This window comes from Trichomycterus rosablanca, chromosome 15, assembly GCF_030014385.1.
Source record: "Trichomycterus rosablanca isolate fTriRos1 chromosome 15, fTriRos1.hap1, whole genome shotgun sequence".
Lineage (NCBI taxonomy): Eukaryota > Metazoa > Chordata > Actinopteri > Siluriformes > Trichomycteridae > Trichomycterus > Trichomycterus rosablanca.
Window position 1 is genome coordinate 13,257,428 of NC_086002.1, and position 25,258 is coordinate 13,282,685.

Below are 25,258 nucleotides of genomic sequence, written 5' to 3' on the forward strand. Positions count from 1 at the left end.
ATCACATGACATTTTGGAGGGAAAATGACAAGCAGTGCTCAATTTGGACATTTAGGGGTGTAGTCTCTTAGGGGTGTACTCACTTTTGTTGCCGGTGGTTTAGACATTAATGGCTGTATATTGAGTTATTTTGAGGGAAGAATAAATTTACACTGTTATATAAGCTGCACACAGACTACTTTTCATTGTGTCAGTGTCATTTTGTCAGTGTTGTCCCATGAAAAGATATACTTAAATATCTGCAGAAATGTGAGGGGTGTACTCACTTTTGTGATACACTGTACATACATACATACATACATACATACATACATACATACATACATACATACATACATACATACATACATACATACATACATACATACATACATACATACAACATATATATACTGTATATATACAGTATAATTATATATGTATATTGGGGCGGACACACACGCAGAGATGCAAACAAACTAAGAATTTATTAGAAACAAAAGCTAATCACAAGAACTAGAAACATAGCTAGTAACGAGAGCTAAACACAAGAGCTAGTAACATAGCTAGTAACGAGATCTAAACACAAGAGCTAGTAACGAGAGCTAAACACAAGAGCTAGTAACATAGCTAATAACGAGAGCTAAACACAAGAGCTAGTAACATAGCTAGTAACGAGAGCTAAACACAAGAGCTAGTAACATAGCTAGTAACGAGAGCTAAACACAAGAGCTAGTAACATAGCTTAACATGATGAGCTAGAAACATGACTTAACATGAGTCAAGGAAACAGAAGGAACCAGCAGAGGACTCACCTGAACTTGAGTACCTGAAACTGGATCCGATGAACAGACAGAAGGACCCCTGGAGCCATTGGGATCTTTACAAGGAACATGACTAGATAAACTAGAACTCCTGGAAACTGACTTGGAAACATGACTAACTTGAACAGACGGACAAGACATGACAGGCTAACTGACCTGAACCTGAATACCTGGAACTGGCAAACAAACAGAAGGACCCCTGGAGCCACTGGGGTCTTTACAAGGAGCATTACTAGACAAACGATCCTGACTGGCTCCTAACATGGACATGGGACAGTCACGAGCATTAATAGCGGGCACTGGCACCCGGACCACATCAGCAGTGGGCACTGGGGGAAATTTAACATCCCCAGTGGGCACTGGATGCCGGGTATAAGCTGCAGTGGGCGCTTTGCTGCGTGAAAATTTTGCTCTCATGAGGCCCTCAAACACCTTAACCGAGTTCAGCACAGCTCCCATGTCAGACCACAGCTGCCTAGCCCAACTACGAGCAGCACCCCTCAGCCGAGACATCATGAACGGTACCTTGTCGATTTCAGCTGGCTGGGGGTCCAGAAGGGGCTGCAGGTAGAGCTGGCTCTGCAGAAGGAAGCCGTCGACAAATGAGTCGCTTCCATCATATGGAGCTGGCCTACTCAACGGGAAGGTTTGAGGAAACCTCATGGAGTTAAACTCCGGGAAGACATGTACAAGGAACATCTTGCTGTGTCCTATGACGGGGAACTGTTAGGTCACGAACGGGGGGCTTAGGCGAGACAGAAAGGGGCAGACACACACGCAGAGATGCAAACAAACTAAGAATTTATTAGAAACAAAAGCTAATCACAAGAACTAGAAACATAGCTAGTAACGAGAGCTAAACACAAGAGCTAGTAACATAGCTAGTAACGAGAGCTAAACACAGGAGCTAGTAACATAGCTAGTAATGAGAGCTAAACACAAGAGCTAGTAACATAACTAGTAACAAGAGCTAAACACAAGAGCTAGTAACATAGCTTAACATGATGAGCTAGAAACATGACTTAACATGACTAAACATGACTAAACATGAAGCGAGCCACACAGAGCCACACAGAGCCACACAGAGCCACACAGAGCCACACAGAGCCACACAGAGCCACACAGAGCCACACAGAGCCACACAGAGCCACACAGAGCCACACAGAGCCACCATGGTAGTCCAATAGCTCCCACTCTAGTGCTCCAGTGCACCTCTTAAATAGATAGCTGGAGCCAATTAAACCTGGGGAACCAATCATGAGCTAGGGCATGGCAGGATGCTCAAGAGAGGGGGCGTGGCACACAGGAGCACCAGAGCACACAGAGGCGAAGTGTTACATATACAGTGTATCACAAAAGTGAGTACACCCCTCACATTTCTGCAAATATTTCATTATATCTTTTCATGGGACAACATTATAGACATGAAACTTGGATATAACTTAGAGTAGTCAGTGTACAGCTTGTATAGCAGTGTAGATTTACTGTCTTCTGAAAATAACTCAACACACAGCCATTAATGTCTAAATAGCTGGCAACATAAGTGAGTACACCCCACAGTGAACATGTCCAAATTGTGCCCAAATGTGTCGTTGTCCCTCCCTGGTGTCATGTGTCAAGGTCCCAGGTGTAAATGGGGAGCAGGGCTGTTAAATTTGGTGTTTTGGGTACAATTCTCTCATACTGGCCACTGGATATTCAACATGGCACCTCATGGCAAAGAACTCTCTGAGGATGTGAGAAATAGAATTGTTGCTCTCCACAAAGATGGCCTGGGCTATAAGAAGATTGCTAACACCCTGAAACTGAGCTACAGCATGGTGGCCAAGGTCATACAGCGGTTTTCCAGGACAGGTTCCACTCGGAACAGGCTTCGCCAGGGTCGACCAAAGAAGTTGAGTCCACGTGTTCGGCGTCATATCCAGAGGTTGGCTTTAAAAAATAGACACATGAGTGCTGCCAGCATTGCTGCAGAGGTTGAAGACGTGGGAGGTCAGCCTGTCAGTGCTCAGACCATACGCCGCACACTGCATCAACTCGGTCTGCATGGTCGTCATCCCAGAAGGAAGCTGACGCACAAGAAAGCCCGCAAACAGTTTGCTGAAGACAAGCAGTCCAAGAACATGGATTACTGGAATGCCCTGTGGTCTGACGAGACCAAGATAAACTTGTTTGGCTCAGATGGTGTCCAGCATGTGTGGCGGCGCCCTGGTGAGAAGTACCAAGACAACTGTATCTTGCCTACAGTCAAGCATGGTGGTGGTAGCATCATGGTCTTGGGCTGCATGAGTGTTGCTGGCACTGGGGAGCTGCAGTTCATTGAGGGAAACATGAATTCCAACATGTACTGGGACATTCTGAAACAGAGCATGATCCCCTCCCTTCGAAAACTGGGCCTCATGGCAGTTTTCCAACAGGATAACGACCCCAAACACAACCTCCAAGATGACAACTGCCTTGCTGAGGAAGCTGAAGGTAAAGGTGATGGACTAAACCCAATTGAGCACCTGTGGCGCATCCTCAAGTGGAAGGTGGAGGAGTTCAAGGTGTCTAACATCCACCAGCTCCGTGATGTCATCACGGAGGAGTGGAAGAGGATTCCAGTAGCAACCTGTGCAGCTCTGGTGAATTCCATGCCCAGGAGGGTTAAGGCAGTGCTGGATAATAATGGTGGTCACACAAAATATTGACACTTTGGGCACAATTTGGACATGTTCACTGTGGGGTGTACTCACTTATGTTGCCAGCCATTTAGACATTAATGGCTGTGTGTTGAGTTATTTTCAGAAGACAGTAAATCTACACTGCTATACAAGTTGTACACTGACTACTCTAAGTTATATCCAAGTTTTATTTCTGTAGTGTTGTCCCATGAAAATATATAATAAAATATTTGCAGAAATGTGAGGGGTGTACTCACTTTTGTGATACACTGTATATATATATATATACGTATATACAGTATATATATATACATATTGTTAAAGGAAGGGTTGTGCATTTTGTATTTACTTTTTTGTAAAAAGCATTTTGTGTGTGTGTGTGTATATACTGTGTATATATATATATATATATATATATATATATACAGTGTATCACAAAAGTGAGTACACCCCTCACATTTCTGCAAATATTTCATTATATCTTTTCATGGGACAACACTATAGACATGAAACTTGGATATAACTTAGAGTAGTCAGTGTACAACTTGTATAGCAGTGTAGATTTACTGTCTTCTGAAAATAACTCAACACACAGCCATTAATGTCTAAATGGCTGGCAACATAAGTGAGTACACCCCACAGTGAACATGTCCAAATTGTGCCCAAAGTGTCAATATTTTGTGTGACCACCATTATTATCCAGCACTGCCTTAACCCTCCTGGGCATGGAATTCACCAGAGCTGCACAGGTTGCTACTGGAATCCTCTTCCACTCCTCCATGATGACATCACGGAGCTGGTGGATGTTAGACACCTTGACATCCACCACCTTCCACTTGAGGATGCGCCACAGGTGCTCAATTGGGTTTAGTCCATCACCTTTACCTTCAGCTTCCTCAGCAAGGCAGTTGTCATCTTGGAGGTTGTGTTTGGGGTCGTTATCCTGTTGGAAAACTGCCATGAGGCCCAGTTTTCGAAGGGAGGGGATCATTCTCTGTTTCAGAATGTCACAGTACATGTTGGAATTCATGTTTCCCTCAATGAACTGCAGCTTCCCAGTGCCAGCAGCACTCATGCAGCCCAAGACCATGATGCTACCACCACCATGCTTGACTGTAGGCAAGATACAGTTGTCTTGGTACTTCTCACCAGGGCGCCGCCACACATGCTGGACACCATCTGAGCCAAACAAGTTTATCTTGGTCTCGTCAGACCACAGGGCATTCCAGTAATCCATGTTCTTGGACTGCTTGTTTTCAGCAAACTGTTTGCTGGCTTTCTTGTGCGTCAGCTTCCTTCTGGGATGACGACCATGCAGACCGAGTTGATGCAGTGTGCGGCGTATGGTCTGAGCACTGACAGGCTGACCTCCCACGTCTTCAACCTCTGCAGCAATGCTGGCAGCACTCATGTGTCTATTTTTTAAAGCCAACCTCTGGATATGACGCCGAACACGTGGACTCAACTTCTTTGGTCGACCCTGGCGAAGCCTGTTCCGAGTGGAACCTGTCCTGGAAAACCGCTGTATGACCTTGGCCACCATGCTGTAGCTCAGTTTCAGGGTGTTAGCAATCTTCTTATAGCCCAGGCCATCTTTGTGGAGAGCAACAATTCTATTTCTCACATCCTCAGAGAGTTCTTTGCCATGAGGTGCCATGTTGAATATCCAGTGGCCAGTATGAGAGAATTGTACCCAAAACACCAAATTTAACAGCCCTGCTCCCCATTTACACCTGGGACCTTGACACATGACACCAGGGAGGGACAACGACACATTTGGGCACAATTTGGACACAATTTGGACATGTTCACTGTGGGGTGTACTCACTTATGTTGCCAGCTATTTAGACATTAATGGCTGTGTGTTGAGTTATTTTCAGAAGACAGTAAATCTACACTGCTATACAAGCTGTACACTGACTACTCTAAGTTATATCCAAGTTTCATGTCTATAGTGTTGTCCCATGAAAAGATATAATGAAATATTTGCAGAAATGTGAGGGGTGTACTCACTTTTGTGATACACTGTATATATATATATATACTGTATATATATATATATATATATATATATATATATATATATATATATATATATATATATATATGTAGTATATATATACTGTATATATATATATATATATATATATATATATATATATATATATATATATATATATATACAGTGGGACCAAAAAGTATTTAGTCAGCCACTGATTGTGCAAGTTCTCCTACTTAGAAAGATGAGAGAGGTCTGTAATTTTCATCGTAGGTACACTTCAACTATGAGAGACAAAATGAGAAAAAAAAATCCAGTAAATCACATTGTAGGATTTTTAAAGAATTTATTTGTAAATTATGGTGGAAAATAAGTAATTGGTCACCCACAAACAAGCAAGATTTCTGGCTCTCACAGACCTGTAACTTCTTTAAGAAGCTCTTCTGTCCTCCACTCGTTACCTGTATTAATGGCACCTGTTTGACCTCGTTATCTGTATAAAAGACACCTGTCCACAGCCTCAAACAGTCAGACTCCAAACTCAACCGTGGCCAAGACCAAAGAGCTGTCGAAGGACACCAGGAAGAAAATTGTAGACCTGCACCAGGCTGGGAAGAGTGAATCTACAATAGGCAAGCAGGTTGGTGTAAATAAATCAACTGTGGGAGCAATTGTAAGAAAATGGAAGACATACAAGACCATTGATAATCTCCCTCGATCTGGGGCCCCACGCAAGATCTCATTCCGTGGGGTCAAAATAATCATGAGAACGGTGAGCAAAAATCCCAGAACTACACGGAGGGACCTGATGAATGACCTGCAGAGAGCTGGGACCAAAGTAACAAAGGCTACCATCAGTAACACACTACGCCGAGAGGGACTCAAATCCTGCAGTGCCAGGCGTGTCCCCCTGCTTAAGCCAGTACATGTCCAGGCCCGTCTGAAGTTTGCCAGAGAGCATATGGATGATCCAGAAGAGGATTGGGAGAATATCATGTGGTCAGATGAAACCAAAATGGAACTTTTTGGTAAAAACTCAACTCGTCGTGTTTGGAGGAAGAAGAATGCTGAGTTGCATCCCAAGAACACCATACCTACTGTGAAGCATGGGGGTGGAAACATCATGCTTTGGGGCTGTTTTTCTGCAAAGGGGACAGGACGACTGATTCGTGTTAAGGGAAGAATGAACAGGGCCATGTATCGTGAGATTTTAAGCCAAAACCTCCTTCCATCAGTGAGAGCATTGAAGATGGAACGTGGCTGGGTCTTCCAGCATGACAATGATCCTAAACACACCGCTCGGGCAACGAAGGAGTGGCTCCGTAAAAAGCATTTCAAGGTCCTGGAGTGGCCTAGCCAGTCTCCAGACCTCAACCCCATAGAAAATTTGTGGAGGGAGTTGAAAGTCCGTGTTGCCCAGCGACAGCCCCAAAACATCACTGCTCTAGAGGAGATCTGCTTGGAGGAATGGGCCAAAATACCAGCTACAGTGTGTGCAAACCTGGTGAAGACTTACAGGAAATGTTTGACCTCTGTCATTGCCAACAAAGGTTATGTTACAAAGTATTGAGTTGAACTTTTGTTATTGACCAAATACTTATTTTCCACCATAATTTACAAGTAAATTCTATAAAAATCCTACAATGTGATTTACTGGATTTTTTTTTCTCATTTTGTCTCTCATAGTTGAAGTGTACCTACGATGAAAATTACAGACCTCTCTCATCTTTCTAAGTAGGAGAACTTGCACAATCAGTGGCTGACTAAATACTTTTTGGTCCCACTGTATATATATATATATATATGCATTTTTCTCTCATTGTCTCCCAATTTAGTGTACTCAATTTGTCTTCTGCTGCTGGGGATCCCCGATTTTTTGCATTTGAGGAGGGTATATTGCTGCTCACGCCTCCTCCGATCAGCGTGCAGCCCTTAGCAGAAGCCTTTTCCACCAATGCACTCTGCACAGGCGCCTCTATCCGCCAATCAGGGTCCTTACACAGAGTTTGAAGACCCCGCCCACATATTCCGGTCATCCCTCCGTGCAGGCACTGCCAATTATGCCTGCTAGATGGCGCCCAGCCAACCGGTGGCAATGCCGAGTTTCGAGTAACATGTACAAGTAACATATCAATTACATTAATCTTAGATTAATCAAAAAGTCATTATAGTAAATAATAAATTACTTTAATTTCTTACCCTTCCTTATGTTATTTTTAATTATTGTATTCTTTAGTCACATTTAGTCACAAGTTCAGTAGAGCAAAAATAAGGATATCTGAAAGGGTAGAAAATAGAAATGACCAAGGAATATGTAAATTCAGCACTTGTTTGCATGTGTGTGTGTGTGTGTGTGTGTGTGTGTGTGTGTGTAAGAGAGAGAGAGATGAAACATGACACAGCTATAAGACAGAAATAGCACAGTGCCTCTCCACTGTCTAAGTGAGTTTGCAATGCTGGTTGTACCAACTACTGCCGCTATCACCTTACAATCTTCTCTAGACACTTTCCTAGAGGTGATATTAGGTTCACCATGTTCCCATGCCATGCCCACAGTGTACTGAGGATCATTCCTCTCTCACTGCTTAATAAACCATGTCCTGTGCTTGTGCTGGTAACATGAGGTCCATTAAAAAGTCATACTGGCTAAGAGGACACTATTTAATTTCGCTTACGAACTATAAAGTGTGACTAAGGCAACACTAGCACCAGATGTGCAATGATGCCAGCCGGCTGCTAAGTTATACATTCAAACACAGATTTGGTGTTAAAACATTCTCATATTTTAATAATATGAACATTTAATCACAAATTAAGTTTTAACCCTTAATAAAACTGAACTGTCACCTCATAGATTTTGAGGTCCAGAAAATAGTTAAGCCACCTGTTTTTTAATGACTCACTCCTTCTTCAGACATGATCCTGGACTTTCCAAAGCACTTTTTCAAATTTACAAGACCCTGTCATGTTCGTGAGTAGGGTAACAGCATGTCAAGTCACTACATCGTCATCACTTTGCGATGGTTGGCTGCACAGATAGGTCAGCTTTCCCCAATGCCCTCTGTCTCTGTGGCACAATGGATAACGCATTAGACTTCTAGGTAACACTTACAAAAAGTGATTCAAAGGCTATGAGTTTGACTCCCACCGAAGTCGAGGTTTTAGGGCAGTTGTAGCCTAGTGGTTAAGGTACTGGCTAGTAAGAAGAAGGTCACTGGTTCAAACCCCACCACTGCCAGGTTGCCACTGTTGGGCCCTTGAGCAGGGCACTTAACCCTCAATTGCTCAGACTGTAAGTCGCTTTGGATAACACTCACTCACTTAACCGCTTATCCAATTAGGGTCACGGGGTGCTGGAGCCTATCCCAGCTTTTCAGTGGGCGCAAGGCACACAGTAACACCCTGGATGGCGCGCCAGTCCATCGCAGGGCAGACACACACACACACATTCACCTATAGGGTAATTCAGTGTCTCCAACTAACCTGACTACATGTTTTTAGACTGTGGGAGGAAACCGGAGCTCCCAGAGGAAACCAACGCAGACATGGGGAGAACATGCAAATGCTGCACAGCCTGCCCCAACTTTGTTAGTTGCCTCGTGTTTCTATGAAATCCCAAAGATATGTTAATTCTTTAAGTTTCTTGATAACTATTGCTACTGCTATGCTGCTAATCAACAATTAACATAAAACCTCCAGTGCTGTGTCCATAATTGTGATAGTGTCACATAATATAGAGGCACAACCAAGATGATAACCTGTCAGGGGTGTTTCCTGTCTATCGCCAAGTGAATCAGACCCACCATAGTGCTAAATGGGATAAAGTGGTGGTAAAACAGACAATGAAAGAATGAAAGAATGAATGAATATAACATTATCAACCTCATTTAAAGGTCAGGTATTTAGTCAAGGTATAGCAGTCCATATAATAATAATAGCAATCTGCATACCAAGGATTACAATCCCCTGGCCAAACTATATAATATAAAATTGTATAATTAAATCCCTTGGCCTAACACCACTTTACTAATTAACAAATAACCACCTAATTCTGAATTTCGGAAATCCCAGTATACTTTACTAAGCTCTCTCCTCTCAGTTTGGAGACAGGTGCTGGGTGTGTTATGGGCCTCCAAGGCCTTCTAGTCTTTCTGCTGGTCAGAGGAAAATCTGAGGAGCTAGATGTTTGCTGAGGGGAATTTGAAGTGGGTTGTGTTACACTGTGAGATAAGTCAGCATGACCTAAAGACTCCCTGAACTAGGAGTTTAAAATACATTGTAAGTCACTGAGGATTAAATAACAGTGATAAAAAGGCATGTGGAAGCAGATGTGATCACACTGTTCCTCAACGCTGTCTCTCATATCTCAGAAATCTCTATTGCTCTGTAAGACAGACTTCTTAAAACACATTAATGACTCAATTACAGTCCAGGCTAGTAAAAGTGTAAGAACCTTTGAAGTGATAAGTGGTAGAACCGTCTATTATTTCATTCTTGGATATCTTGCATGAACAGCCCACTACAGGTCATTTCAGTTTGACAAAGGTCTGGATTCTAATTTGACTATATTGTGTAGAACAGGGAGGTCCAAACTATAGCGAGTGGCACATTACCATTTTTGAACTGTTTGAACTCTGGGTGTCGCTATTGCATAAAACAATTCTAAAACACCCCCCATCTTCTTTCCCCCAACTCAAAACATTAACATTACACCTACATTAACGTTCCCAAGTATTTGTATAAACATGGTGTCTCCAAAGAAACAAAAAATAGACAGCAAATGCAGAAGATTTCAGGTGTGCTGGGAAAATAAATATTTTTATACACTGATCAGCCATAACATTAAAACCACCTCCTTGTTTCTACACTCACTGTCCATTTTATCAGCTCCACTTACCATATAGAAGCACTTTGTAGTTCTACAATTACTGACTGTAGTCCATCTATTTCACTATCTGCACTGCTCCATCAGCATTGCTGTGTCACTCATACCAGCACAACACACACTAACACACCACCACCATGTCAGTGTCACTGCAGTGCTGAGAATGATCCACCACCTAAATAATTCCTGCTCTGTGGTGGTCCTGGGAGAGTCCTGATCATTGAAGAACAGCATGAAAGGGGGCTAACAAAGCATGCAAAGAAACAGATGGACTACAGTCAGTAATTGTAAAACTTTAAAGTGCTTCTATATGGTAAGTAGAACTAATAAAATGGACAGTGAGTGTAGAAACGTGGGGGTGGTTTTAATGTTATGGCTGATCGGTGTAAGTTCAGAGGGAAGTGGGTATGTTTAATTTAAAGAAGTATAATAATCTTCCTATTAGGATTATAAACTGGTCAGTGACGCAAAACCTTAGTTTACACAACACTGTCAAGGAAAGATCATTAGTCATTTAAATAAAAAATAAAGAGTAATTGTTAGTAATCAGGTAAGTCTATTATATTTTTGTTTGTTTGATTATCTGTGACCCGTGTTTACATATTTTTTTTACTCCATCTGGCCCCAACAAGAAAAGTTTGGGCACTCCTGGTTTAGCAGATTTGCAGATTTTAGCAGATAGAAGTGGCTCTACAAGCTTTGCACATCTTGATTTGGGTAATTTACCCATACTTCATGGCAGATACTCTTAAACACAATAAGATGCCATACATCTTTGATCTGCCATCTTTAGGTCTCTGCAAAGGTTTTTGATGATCTTAGGTCTTGGCTTTGACTGGGTCACTTAAATACAGTCAGAGACCTGCCCTCAAAGCCATCTCAGTGTTGTTTTGGCTGTATGCTTTAGGTCACTGTTGTGTTGACAGGTTAACTGTCAATTCAGTATGAGTCTGTGTGCGCTCTGGAGCTGGTTTTATTTAAGGGTCTCCCTTTCTCTTTCACTGTGAAGCACCCTTTATAGCAGCGGTGCCCAACCTTTTTTGCACCACGGACCGTTTCATATAAGACATAATTTCACAGACCGGCAGGGACAAGAGAATTTAACAATACTAGTAGTCAAAAATAATTGAAAATGAGCTTTGTTCGCTGCAACGAGACGCTGCTCACACCTAGGGGTGACCCGAAACTATAACAATATTTTTAAAAATATTTTTAAAATGGAAGCAGTAAAAACTGTTTTTTAGGTGATTTCTGATTATTTATTCTTTCTGTGCGGCATGGTAATAAATGACCCATGGACCGGTACCAGTCCACGGCCCGGTGGTTGGGGCCCACTGCTTTATAGCCCGATAGATGTACAGTACCTGTTTTTTGCCAGACGCAGTGCTAGTTGTTCTGCCTAAAAGGTTAAATTTTTGTCTCATTAGACCAGAGCTTCTTTAAGCGGTCTAGTGGAAATCTAGTGGACCGGATTTAGTGGAAATCAGATGGCGCTAAATCTGGACTATAATAGTATGGAAACTCTTTGAAGATCCCTTGTATATGCAAATATTAAGCAGATAAAGCCTTGAGTTATGAAGTGCTGCGGAAATGGTTGTTTGTTCGCCAGGTACTCACCTCTCTGCATGAGACTTTGGGTGCTCTTATAGAGTGATCTTTTATGGATTCTTTTAGACCTCCCAAACCAAGGTCCTTTCTGCCCGGACGAACCATTTGGCCATGTCTAAATCTAGGAACTCTAGATTCAGGGTTGTCCCAAGATTCTTCTATCCTAAAATTATTTAAATCTCAAAACATGCAAACACTCAAAACCTTAGATATTGTTTTATATCCTTGCCCTGATTTATGCCTTGCTGCAGTTTGATCATGGAGATATACGGAGTTCATTTGTCTTTTTGGCTTGATTTTTGTACTGACAATGCAGTGTAAATTGTAGGACTCATGGGTGCATCTTTCCAAACAATGTTCAATCAACCCAGTTGCAGAAGCCCTGTAATTGACTTTTAGACACATCTTAGAGCTCTTCTAGTCCCATGGCCTTTCTAGAGCTGATCCACTGGCCGAGGAATCCACTGGCAGACCTGCATGTTATGACTCCTAACCTTTACCTCACCCAGGCTTTAACATTAATGTACCAACCGCTCACTCATCATCCATCCACCTGCTTAAGTCCCACTAATTGAATCCTTCTTAGCTGTCTGTACAAACAGTCAGCTCTGTATATGCAGTCTTACATACATGATACGTTTCTGAAACAACATACACAATAAGCTTTTCTATAATAAAAGATTAGATATCATTAGTGCCAATCAAATAGCTCTTCTGTTTTTTGTCTTTTGTCTTGTCTGGATTACACTAATTATACAAGGACTTACTTGTTTGTCCCTCTTTGTTCAAATATAGATCATTTCCTAATTCCATATTTTAATTCCTTTGCTACCTGCACCACCCTGGGAAGAGAAAGTAGCACCCAACACAAACTCAAGAGTTGAACTCTCCACTGTGATGGTTAAATAATTATTTATTTATAAGACAATACACATAATGCAAAATGGATACACTGACCACTATTTTTTATCATTTAGCTAGCCAAGCCTGAGCTTTTATTGTTTTAAAGTTTTGCATTTGTAGCTAAGACGAGTTTGACAATCATGTACATGTTTTTATGAGCTGGTTTATAATTAGGTTTATTAGCATATAGAAGCACTTTGTAGTTTTACAATTACTGACTGTAGTCCATCTGTTTCTCTACATGCTTTGTTAGCCCCCTTTCATGCTGTTCTTCAATGGTCAGGACCCCCACAGGACCACTAAAGAGTAGGTATTACATGGGTGGTGGATCATTCTCAAGCACTGCAGTGACAATGACATGGTGGTGGTGTGTTAGTGTGTGTTGTGCTGCTATGAGTGGATAAGACACAGCAATGCTAATGGAGTTTTTTTGAACATATTTATACAATAATAATTATTATAATAATAATTTAGAAGATTAATTTAGTGATTTGTATATGTAACATATCATCTGATTGAACAATGTAGCATGGCCTGCTTATTCCTTAGTAATTATGCTTGATTATTGTTAAGCTGGTGACACATAAATAATGCTAGATTAACTGCACACATTAAAAAAGGAAATGGAACAGTAGTTTCTTGGCAAGGTCTGTAAGAAACCCTGAGATTCATAAGAAAACTACCATCTTATTGAGCCAAAATTTGTCTGGCAGGTCTGAAAATTTCAGTTTGACAAAGGTCTGGATTTTAACTTGACCATTTGACTATATTGTGTAGAACAGGGAGGTCCAAACTATAGCGAGTGGCGCATTACCATTTTTGAACTGTTTGAACTCTGGGTGTCGCTATTGCATAAAACAATTCTAAAACACCCCCCATCTTCTTTCCCCCAACTCAAAACATTAACATTACACCTACATTAACGTTCCCAAGTATTTGTATAAACATGGTGTCTCCAAAGAAACAAAAAATAGACAGCAAATGCAGAAGATTTCAGGTGTGCTGGGAAAATAAATATTTTTATACACTGATCAGCCATAACATTAAAACCACCTCCTTGTTTCTACACTCACTGTCCATTTTATCAGCTCCACTTACCATATAGAAGCACTTTGTAGTTCTACAATTACTGACTGTAGTCCATCTATTTCTCTATCTGCACTGCTCCATCAGCATTGCTGTGTCACTCATACCAGCACAACACACACTAACACACCACCACCATGTCAGTGTCACTGCAGTGCTGAGAATGATCCACCACCTAAATAATACCTGCTCTGTGGTGGTCCTGATCATTGAAGAACAGCATGAAAGGGGGCTAACAAAGCATGCAAAGAAACAGATGGACTACAGTCAGTAATTGTAAAACTTTAAAGTGCTTCTATATGGTAAGTAGAGCTAATAAAATGGACAGTGAGTGTAGAAACGTGGGGGTGGTTTTAATGTTATGGCTGATCGGTGTAAGTTCAGAGGGTATGTTTAATTTAAAGAAGTATAATAATCTTCCTATTAGGATTATAAACTGGTCAGTGACGCAAAACCTTAGTTTACACAACACTGTCAAGGAAAGATCATTAGTCATTTAAATAAAAAAGAAAGAGTAATTGTTAGTAATCAGGTAAGTCTATTATATTTTTGTTTGTTTGATTATCTGTGACCCGTGTTTACATATTTTTTTTACTCCATCTGGCCCCAACAAGAAAAGTTTGGGCACTCCTGATTTAGCAGATTTGCAGATTTTAGCAGATAGAAGTGCCTCTACAAGCTTTGCACATCTTGATTTGGGTAATTTACCCATACTTCATGGCAGATACTCTTAAACACAATAAGATGCCATACATCTTTGATCTGCCATCTTTAGGTCTCTGCAAAGGTTTTTGATGATCTTAGGTCTTGGCTTTGACTGGGTCACTTAAATACAGTCAGAGACCTGCCCTCAAAGCCATCTCAGTGTTGTTTTGGCTGTGTGCTTTAGGTCACTGTTGTGTTGACAGGTTAACTGTCACTTCAGTATGAGTCTGTGTGCGCTCTGGAGCTGGTTTTCTTTAAGGGTCTCCCTTTCTCTTTCACTGTGAAGCACCCTTTATAGCAGCGGTGCCCAACCTTTTTTGCACCACGGACCGTTTCATATAAGACATAATTTCACAGACCGGCAGGGACAAGAGAATTTAACAATACTAGTAGTCAAAAATAATTGAAAATGAGCTTTGTTCGCTGCAACGAGACGCTGCTCACACCTAGGGGTGACCCGAAACTATAACAATATTTTTTATTTTATAAAAACTGTTTTTTAGGTGATCTCTGATTATTTATTCTTTCTGTGCGGCATGGTAATAAATGACCCATGGACCGGTACCAGTCCACGGCCCAGTGGTTGGGGCCCACTGCTTTATAGCCCGATAGATGTACAGTACCTGTTTTTTGCCAGACGCAGTGCTAGTCTGTGTGAAAAAGGTTGCTAGATTTGGGACATGACGCATAAATATATGATAAATCATTCAGTCAACATACTGTTTGTTATTTAATATAATATACCCTATCTCATCTCATTCTACATATCTATCCATCTATACTATTATTAAATAATACTGTCCATTAATGATTGATGTTACTACTGTTTTGAAGTCACTGTTTTCATTTTTAAAAAATGCATGTTTTTGAGCAGTGTTGGACTACCTATGACTTAGATCAGGATGAAGCAGTTAGCAAAAATAATTAATTAGAATAAGCATTCTCAAAAAAAATAACAGTAACAGTATTGTGATTACTGCCTTTTATAAAAGTTAATTAAAGGAAATGCAAAAACTTGAGTAGTGAATGGATGAATTTACCTAAGCACTTCCTCTTCATGTGCAGAGTCATCCTCTTCAGGTTCTCCAGGTGCAGGTCCAGGTACAGAGACAGGTCCATGTGTGTGTCCGTCATTATGTTCTCCTGGTGCGGGTACTGGTACTGGTACAGGTCCTGGTGCTGGCACTGCATGGTGTGAACGAGGTGGACCAGGTGGTAAAAACGCTGACAGTAGGTAGAGGTAAAAAGTGGCAGCACCTACTATTGCAATTAAACCCCAAATGGAGCGCATAATGCAGGTAAAATCACCCTAACCGACACTGAGTCCCCCACCTGAGCCTTCAGTCTTCTTTTATAGGCAGCCTGAGTTTTCCCCTTTGAGTTTAGGGGTATGTGGATCAACAGCAGTGTAAACTGTGGAGTAAACTGGGGGAACTCCTCCTGGGGCAGCACCATGGTCACATGCAGATCAATTTGAGCCTAGTGACAGCTGGAAGGTTCAGCATACTCAAATACAGACTAATGTCTCACACTCACACTCACACTCACACACACACACTCGATATTCACTTCAAACTGGCGCTATTCACCTCGCCTGGTTGACATCACTACAGGTATGCCAGGTTCAGAATTTTCCAGCCAAATCTATTTATGTGAGGATACTTTCTTTATTTGTATTATTCATTTATTTATTTAATGTGGGATTTGTTTAAAAATTTCATTTCAGTTTTTTTTTTTTTACACAAAAAGGGAAATGTGCAGCATTGTTTTGCATAGTTTGGACCTACCTCAGAAATAAAAGGGCATTCATTATTTAGATAAATAAAAGATAAGCACAAATACAGTGTTTTATTTTATTTTGTTAAAGGGAAACAATAAAAGGAAACTTTAGGTCATAATTTGTCTTAAATTTTATTTTGTTTAACAAATTCGGTAAAAAATCGCATCACATCATGGGTAGAGTGTATCGTTACATCCCTACTTAATATATTTTATTAACAATATACATGGTGATTACAGCCTTGGTACCAAATAGACTTTTAACAGTATGAGTACACATAGGGTTGCCAACTTTCAGAACTGGAAATAAGGAACACCCTGGGTTGGCGGAAGACATAGGGTGGGGGGTGGGATGGCGGGTGTTTACTTGAGCGGGGGGTTGGCTGTTGGGGTTGCACCTATAAAAAATATAACGGGTCTTACACCGTCATAGGAACATTATCAAAATGTTTTATTTAGGCTGTTTAACATTTATTATTTTCATTCTTTATAATAATAAATCAGAACCATATTTTAGGCAAAACAACATGCATAAAGAACATCATTTATTCTCAATAGTGTAAACAACATTTTTACATAATCCATCTTTACACTGACATGTAGCTCCGGTTCTGGACTGTGTTGCTTAAGGGGGCAGTGAGAAAATGCCCACCCCAGAAAATGCCCACCCCAGCGCCCCCATAGCACCGGCCCTGCTTGTGTTACTTTAGTACCTAAGAGGGATTCGAACCTAGGGCGGAAAAATATGCATGATGCGCTCTACCACTGCGCTACTCAAACACCGGAGTAATAAACAGGTTGTTAAGCTGATAAGCCTGCGCACACACAGCGTGACTAAGACTAAAAGTAAAAACTACTTACAATAATAACCAAACGCTTTCTAATTCCCACGGTAGCAGCTGTTTCCTTCTGTTTCATACACATCACCCTGTCTCAGTCTAATCAGCAGCATTTCTCTCTCATTGATAAAAATACGGAACAACGCGCGTCCCTTATCAGTTCAATACGGAACGTGAAGTTTAGTTTCCAAATAAGGAACGATTCCGTATTTTACGGGATGGTTGGCAACCCTAAGTACACACCATGTATCACATAAAATGCAGTTCAAGCCACGGCTAAGTAAATCAGCCATGTCTGCCTTTTTACAAAAAGTGAAATTTGTGTCTTGTGAGTGTGGGGAACACGTGAAATGCAGATATTGTCTTTTGTAAATTTCTGTAAAAAAGTTTTTTAGTAAATAACAGTGCTGTGTGTGTCTCTGCTGATCACAACTGAAATTATACAGCCAGAGTAAATACAGTGTATCACAAAAGTGAGTACACCCCTCACATTTCTGCAAATATTTCATTATATCTTTTCATGGGACAACACTATAGACATGAAACTTGGATATAACTTAGAGTAGTCAGTGTACAGCTTGTATAGCAGTGTAGATTTACTGTCTTCTGAAAATAACTCAACACACAGCCATTAATGTCTAAATAGCTGGCAACATAAGTGAGTACACCCCACAGTGAACATGTCCAAATTGTGCCCAAATGTGTCGTTGTCCCTCCCTGGTGTCATGTGTCAAGGTCCCAGGTGTAAATGAGGAGCAGGGCTGTTAAATTTGGTGTTTTGGGTACAATTCTCTCATACTGGCCACTGGATATTCAACATGGCACCTCATGGCAAATAATTATCTGAGGATGTGAGAAATAGAATTGTTGCTGTCCACAAAGATGGCCTGGGCTATAAGAAGATTGCTAACACCCTGAAACTGAGCTACAGCATGGTGGCCAAGGTCATACAGCGGTTTTCCAGGACAGGTTCCACTCGGAACAGGCTTCGCCAGGGTCGACCAAAGAAGTTGAGTCCACGTGTTCGGCGTCATATCCAGAGGTTGGCTTTAAAAAATAGACACATGAGTGCTGCCAGCATTGCTGCAGAGGTTGAAGACTTGGGAGGTCAGCTTGTCAGTGCTCAGACCATACGCCGCACACTGCATCAACTCGGTCTGCATGGTCGTCATCCCAGAAGGAAGCTGACACACAAGAAAGCCCGCAAACAGTTTGCTGAAGACAAGCAGTCCAAGAACATGGATTACGGGAATGCCCTGTGGTCTGACGAGACCAAGATAAACTTGTTTAGCTCAGATGGTGTCCAGCATGTGTGGCGGCGCCCTGGTGAGAAGTACCAAGACAACTGTACCTTGCCTACAGTCAAGCATGGTGGTGGTAGCATCATGGTCTTGGGCTGCATGAGTGTTGCTGGCACTGGGGAGCTGCAGTTCATTGAGGGAAACATGAATTCCAACATGTACTGTGACATTCTGAAACAGAGCATGATCCCCTCCCTTCGAAAACTGGGACTCATGGCAGTTTTCCAACAGGATAACGACCCCAAACACAACCTCCAAGATGACAACTGCCTTGCTGAGGAAGCTGAAGGTAAAGGTGATGGACTAAACCCAATTGAGCACCTGTGTCGCATCCTCAAGTGGAAGGTGGAGGAGTTCAAGGTGTCTAACATCCACCAGCTCCGTGATGTCATCATGGAGGAGTGGAAGAGGATTCCAGTAGCAACCTGTGCAGCTCTGGTGAACTCCATGCCCAGGAGGGTTAAGGCAGTGCTGGATAATAATGGTGGTCACACAAAATATTGACACTTTGGGCACAATTTGGACATGTTCACTGTGGGGTGTACTCATTTATGTTGCCAGCTATTTAGACATTAATGGCTGTGTGTTGAGTTATTTTCAGAAGACAGTAAATCTACACTGCTATACAAGCTGTACACTGACTACTCTAAGTTATATCCAAGTTTCATGTCTATAGTGTTGTCCCATGAAAAGATATAATGAAATATTTGCAGAAATGTGAGGGGTGTACTCACTTTTGTGATACACTGTATATGCTAATAAAAGTGGCAGCTAAAGTAATGCTAATATATACACCAGCAAATGCCTCAGAGCTATTTGGTGTATTGTTGTACATGAGAAAGGATAAACGTATACTGTGGCATTAAAATACTGTTCTGGGAGAATGGGATAAATTTTTAAATGTTTATTCTAAAGATTTAGATTCTTTAAATTGGAGATGCTTATTAGCATGTGTTGTGGATGTAACTCATCTACTGGCAAACAGAGTCTGGTGTTTGAAAGTCGCTTTTTAGCACATTGTATAGCCAAATATAGCCAAGATTTTCCACATGTGCTCATCACGTATAAATTATGTCCAGTCTGTCAAGACTACACCTGACCAAGCCAAAGCCTGCACCCCTTACAAGGACCTGGGCCTGCATCTCCTCCTTCCACCACTAGATGGCTGTAAATTCCTATCAGTCATTCCATCCTTGTTGGAAATAAAAGCTTGTTTGTACATTACACAACTACACAGATTAGGCATAACATTATGACCACCTTCCTAATGTTGTGTCAGTCCATCTTTTGCTGCCAAAACAGCCCTAGCAGCAGATCCTTTAACTCCTGTAAGTTGTGAGGTGGGGCCTCCATGGATCAAACTTGTTTGTCCAGCACATCCCACAGGTGCTTGATTGGATTGAGATCTGGGGAATTTGGAGGCCAAGTCAACACCTTAAACTGGTTGTTGTGCTCCTCAAACCATTCCTGAACCATTTTTGCTTCGTGGCAGGGCGCATCATCCTGCTGAAAGAGGCCACAGCCATCAGGGAATACCGTTTCCATGAAAGGGTGTACATGGTCGATTCTGAGTTTTAAGACCAATAACGAAAAACCATTAATGGTCTTAAAACTCAGTGGCGTCTGTGTCTTGTTACTATGTGTTACTATGTGTGTGAATGCTGGAGGTTACTGTTCAGGCTATTGTTCCTTGCACAAGTGTTCCAGGAACAGGAAGAACCACGAGACCCAGCAGTCTTCAATCCCACCATGACCATGAACAAAATAAAGTAGTTACTCAAGATGACAGAAGAAAATATTTATTGCTTAAAGTGTCTGTTTATGGGCCCAGTATTGGCTCTAAAGAAGAACTGGGATTTGAACATACACATCCCTCGTCACTAACAAAGAAATGTAACTACAGGTATACCGCTGAACAGCAAATATAACAACGTTTTTATTTCTCATGTGGGTCGAATGGGTATACAGAGGGTACACTGATCAGCCATAACATTAAAACCACCTCCCTGTTTCTACACTCACTGTCAATTTTATCAGCTCCACTTACCTTATAGATGCACCTTGATGTTCTACAATTACTGACTGTAGTCCATCTGTTTCTCTGCATGCTTTGTTAGCCTCCTTTCATGCTGTTCTTCAATGGTCAGGACCACTACAGAGTAGGTATTATTTGGGTGTTGGATCATTCTCAGCACTGCAGTGACACTGTCATGGTGGTGGTGTGTTAGTGTGTGTTGTGCTGGTATGAGTGGATAAGACACAGCAGCGCTGCTGGAGTTTTCAAACACCTCACTGTCACTGCTGGACTGAGAATAGTCCACCAACCAAAAAAATATCCAGCCAAGAGCACCCCGTAGGCAGCGTCCTGTGATCACTGATAAAGGTCCAGAAGATGACCAACTCAAACAACAGCAATAGATGAGCGATCGTCTCTGACTTTACATCTACAAGGTGGACCAACTAGGTAGGAGTGTCTAACAGTGAGTGGACACGGTATTTAAAAACTCCAGCAGTGCTGCTTTGTCTGATCCACTCATACCAACACACACTAACACACCACCACCATGTCAGTGTCACTGCAGTGCTGAGAATGATCCACCACCTAAATAATACCTGCTCTGTAGTGGTCCTGGGATGGTCCTGACCATAGAAGAACAGCATGAAAGGGGGCTAACAAAGCATGCAGAGAAACATATGGACTACAGTCAGTACTTGTAGAACTACAAAGTGCTTCTATATGGTAAGTGGAGCTGATAAAATGGACAATGTATGTAGAAACAAGGAGGTGGTTTTAATGTTATGGCTGATCGGTTTATATACAGACACAGGAAAAGCATTAACACTGTCTCTGACATCATGCTGCTCGGCCTTAGGGGGACATGACATGAGGATTTAGCAGAGCTTTCAAATCCCGGCAGCACTTTGAAAGACTTTCTGGTGTTTAGAGAAAAAAGAGAGAGAGAGATGAGGAGGAAATTAGTTAAAAGGAGAGAGAGAGAGAGAGAGAGAGAGAAGTGATAGAGTGTGGGATGATGTAGGGGATAAAGAAGCTTAAGTCTGATTAGATCAAGGAAAATTTACCCAGAACATTCCAGCTGCTGAACAGGCAGAAGTGAAGGATTCAAATCATCAAAACTGTTCACAGAAATGAAAACAATACCAACAATATAATAATCGTCTTGATACATTGATGGGCCGCCATAAGAATGTTTCTTCAAGAAATCTCTGTAACTGTATTAAGGATCTTTTGTCAGTTAGTTTTGCGTCTTGATAAAGGTAACTGGGAGCATTAACACATTGATCTAAAGGTGTTTAATTTAATAGTTTACAATTCGAATAACCTAAACACTATCAAGATATGTACCAGTAACCCAAATCAGAAAAAGAGTTTCTTACATTTACTTTGACTTTTATTTGATTGCAGACAGGATGAACCTGACATATTTCATGTTTTTTTTAATTTTTTTTTATCAACTTCATTTCATTTATTAATAAACATCCATTCCTGCATTTCAGGCCTACAACACATTTAAAAAAAAAGTTGGGACAGTAAAGCATTTAGCACTTTGTAATGTTGCCATTCCTTTTCACCACACTTAAAAGACGTTTTGGCACCGAGGATACCAAGTGATTTAATGTTTCAGCTTTTATTTTGTCCCATTCTTCCTGCAAACATGTTTCAAAATTCTCCACACATTCTCTGTTGAGGACAGGTCAGGACTGCAGGCAGGCAGGCCAGTCCAGTACCCGTACCCTCTTCTTCCGCAGCCATGCCTTTGTAATGTGTGCAGCATGTGGTTTTGCATTGTCTTGTTGAAAAATGCATGGACGTCCCTGGAAAAGATTCATCTAACCACAATACATGTTTCCACTGTGTGATGGTCCATCCTAGATGCCTCCAAGCCCGGAGAAGTCAACGCAGCTTCTGGACATGGTTAACATAAGGCTTCATTTTTGCACAGTAAAGTTTTAAGTGGCATTTGTGCATGTAACTCTGTATTGTAGTGCTTGACAAAGGTTTGCCAAAGTAATCCCTCACCCATGTGGTTATATCAGCTATTGTTGAGGGGCAATTCTTAATGCAGTGCCACCTGAGGGATCGAAGATCACAGGTGTTCAGCTTAAGCTTGCGCCGTTGGCCTTTACATACTGAAATTCCTCCCGATTCCTTGAATGGTTTAATGATATTATACACTGTAGAGGGAGAAATATGCAAATCCTTTCCAATCTTTCTTTGAGATACATTGTTTTTAAACATTTTAATAATTTTCTCATGCATTTGTTGACAAACTGAAGATCCTCTGATCATCTTTATTTTATTTGCATTTTCCATACTGTCCCAACTTTTTCTGATTTGGGGTTGTAATATGATTGCGGTTAGAGTTAACCAGGTGATGATGTCCGGCTGTGTACAATGCTTTTTCAAAAATGTACAGAGAGTTATTTGATCGTTTTTAGAGTGCAATGCTAACACACACACACACACACACACACACACACAGACTCTTTCAGGGATTTGTATTAACTTTCCCGGAGACGGAAACATCTGGCATGCATCAGCCAACCCCCAATTCCACTCATGCATGAACCACTAAGATTCTGCATGTGTTTCTCCAAATATACTCACCGTGTGGACAAATCCTACACCTAAACAGACTATTAATGATCACAGCCAGATTTAATTATGCACACAATGTAAAACAAACTTTCCATTTCTGAAACAAGAACCAGCACAACAGGTAAATACATTTAATCTAGATGAAAATACAACAAACCTTACTATGTCAGTAGTCAAGGTCTTTGAATTAAGCACCATGGGTTGCAGTTTAATGCTATAATAATGCTATAAAAGCAGCCCCAAAGACAGAGAGATTGCGAATTTGTGAATTGAGAATATTCTGGGTAGAGAAGGAAAAATCTGTATGCCAATGACATTGGTGCTGATATGAGTGGATCAGACACCAAAGCGCTGCTGGAGTTTTTAAACCGTGTCCACTCACTGTCCACTCTATTAGACACTCCTACCTAGTTGGTCCACCTTGTAGATGTAAAGTCAGATACGATTGCTCATCTATTGCTGCTGTTTGAGTTGGTCATCTTCTAGACCTTCATCAGTGGTCACAAGACGCTGCTCACAGGGCGCTGTTGGCTGATATATTTTTGGTTGGTGGACTATTCTTAGTCCAGCAGTGACAGTGAGGTGTTTAAAAACTCCATCAGCGCTGCTGTGTCTGATCCACTCATACCAGCACAACACACACTAACACACCACCACCACTATGTCAGTGTCACTGCAGTGCTAAGAATGATCCACCACCCAAATAATACCTGCTCTGTAGTGGTCCGGGGAGAGTTCTGACCAATAAAGAACAACATGAAAGGGGGCTAACAAAGCATGTGGAGAAACAGATGGGCTACAGTCAGTAATTGTAGAACTACCTGTACAGTGCTTCTATATGGTAAGTGGAGCTGATAAAATGGACAGTGAGTGTAGAAACAAGGAGGTGGTTTTAATGTTATGGCTTCTGGGTGTACATATTGACAATAGGGGGTCAATTTAAAAATTATATTCCAAAACTGCTTTAGATCTCAAATCTCAGATCTCAGTATTGGCGAGGGTATGGATTGTCATGGCATTATTATTATCACAACATGTTGAAGCTTCCAAAAATGTCTTTGAATCATTTATCAAAAACAGGCTGGTGGGTGGAATAAGTGGTGTATCCATGCCACTGCATGTGCTCATTTTTACCTTAAGCACACAGCCCCCTCAAGGTTTCTTCATGTGCCATATCAGGAGGACAGAGCCTACCACAAGAGGACAAAAGCTGCTAGCTAGCTAAAACCAGATCATGCCAGGGGTTGGTGTATTTTCCTTCCAAAGGTACTGGCGCCAGAGCGTAAAGTAAACGTTATCTTATACACATAGATTCAATTATTTATTCATTGTCTGTTTTATCCTTTTACCCACTGCATTATCCTATTAAGGGTCGTGGTGGGTACAATTGGACTCGCTCTTCCGAGCTCTGTTTTGGCCAACAAAGGTGTGTGGGGTTTCCTTTAAGTAGACTCATGTGCAAGCCACACTGTATGTAAAAGCAACCTGCTCCAGAGGCAAGTCATCAAGTAATGTGATTGGTAAAACGTGCAGTGTTATTTATTGGGGTTCTTTTTTTAGCATTAAACTAAATGAAAAAAGCCCTGACTCGTCGAGGCATGGCCCCTGAAGGTGTGCTGTGGTATCCGGCACCAAGATATTACCAGCAGATCCTTTAACTCCTGTAAGTTGTGAGGTGGATCGAACTTCCATGGATCCAGCACATCCCACAGATGCTCGATTGGATTGAGATCTGAAGAATTTAGAGGCCTCAAACTCGATGTTGTGCTCCTCAGACCATTCCTGAACCATTTTTGCTTTGTGGCAGGGGGCATCATCCTGCTGAAAGAGGCCACAGCCATCAGGGAATACTGTTTCCATAAAAGGGTGTACATGGTCTGCATCAATGCTTAGGTAGGTGGTACGTGTCAAAGTAACATCCACATGGATGGCAGGACCCAAGGTTTTCCAGCAGAACATTGCCCAATGCATCACACTGCCTCTGCGGGCTTGCCTTCTTTCCACAGTGCATCTTAATGCCATGTGTTCCCCAGGTAAGCAAGGCACACGCACCCGGCCATCCACGTGAT

The 25,258-nt window shown here is 41.5% G+C and overlaps 1 protein-coding gene across 1 annotated transcript in view; it reads right to left on the reverse strand.

Moving 5' to 3' along the window:
* tmem41ab (transmembrane protein 41ab) overlaps positions 1-15,943 on the reverse strand; it is a 35,456-nt gene extending 19,513 nt beyond the window's left edge. The window contains exons 1-2 of the mRNA XM_063010576.1: positions 15,825-15,943; positions 15,693-15,743 (exon numbers count right to left, since the gene is read on the reverse strand). Coding sequence (XP_062866646.1) covers positions 15,693-15,743; positions 15,825-15,943 — 170 coding nt within the window. The remainder of the gene's footprint in view (positions 1-15,692; positions 15,744-15,824) is intronic.
* Between the last annotated feature and the right edge of the window lie 9,315 nt (positions 15,944-25,258).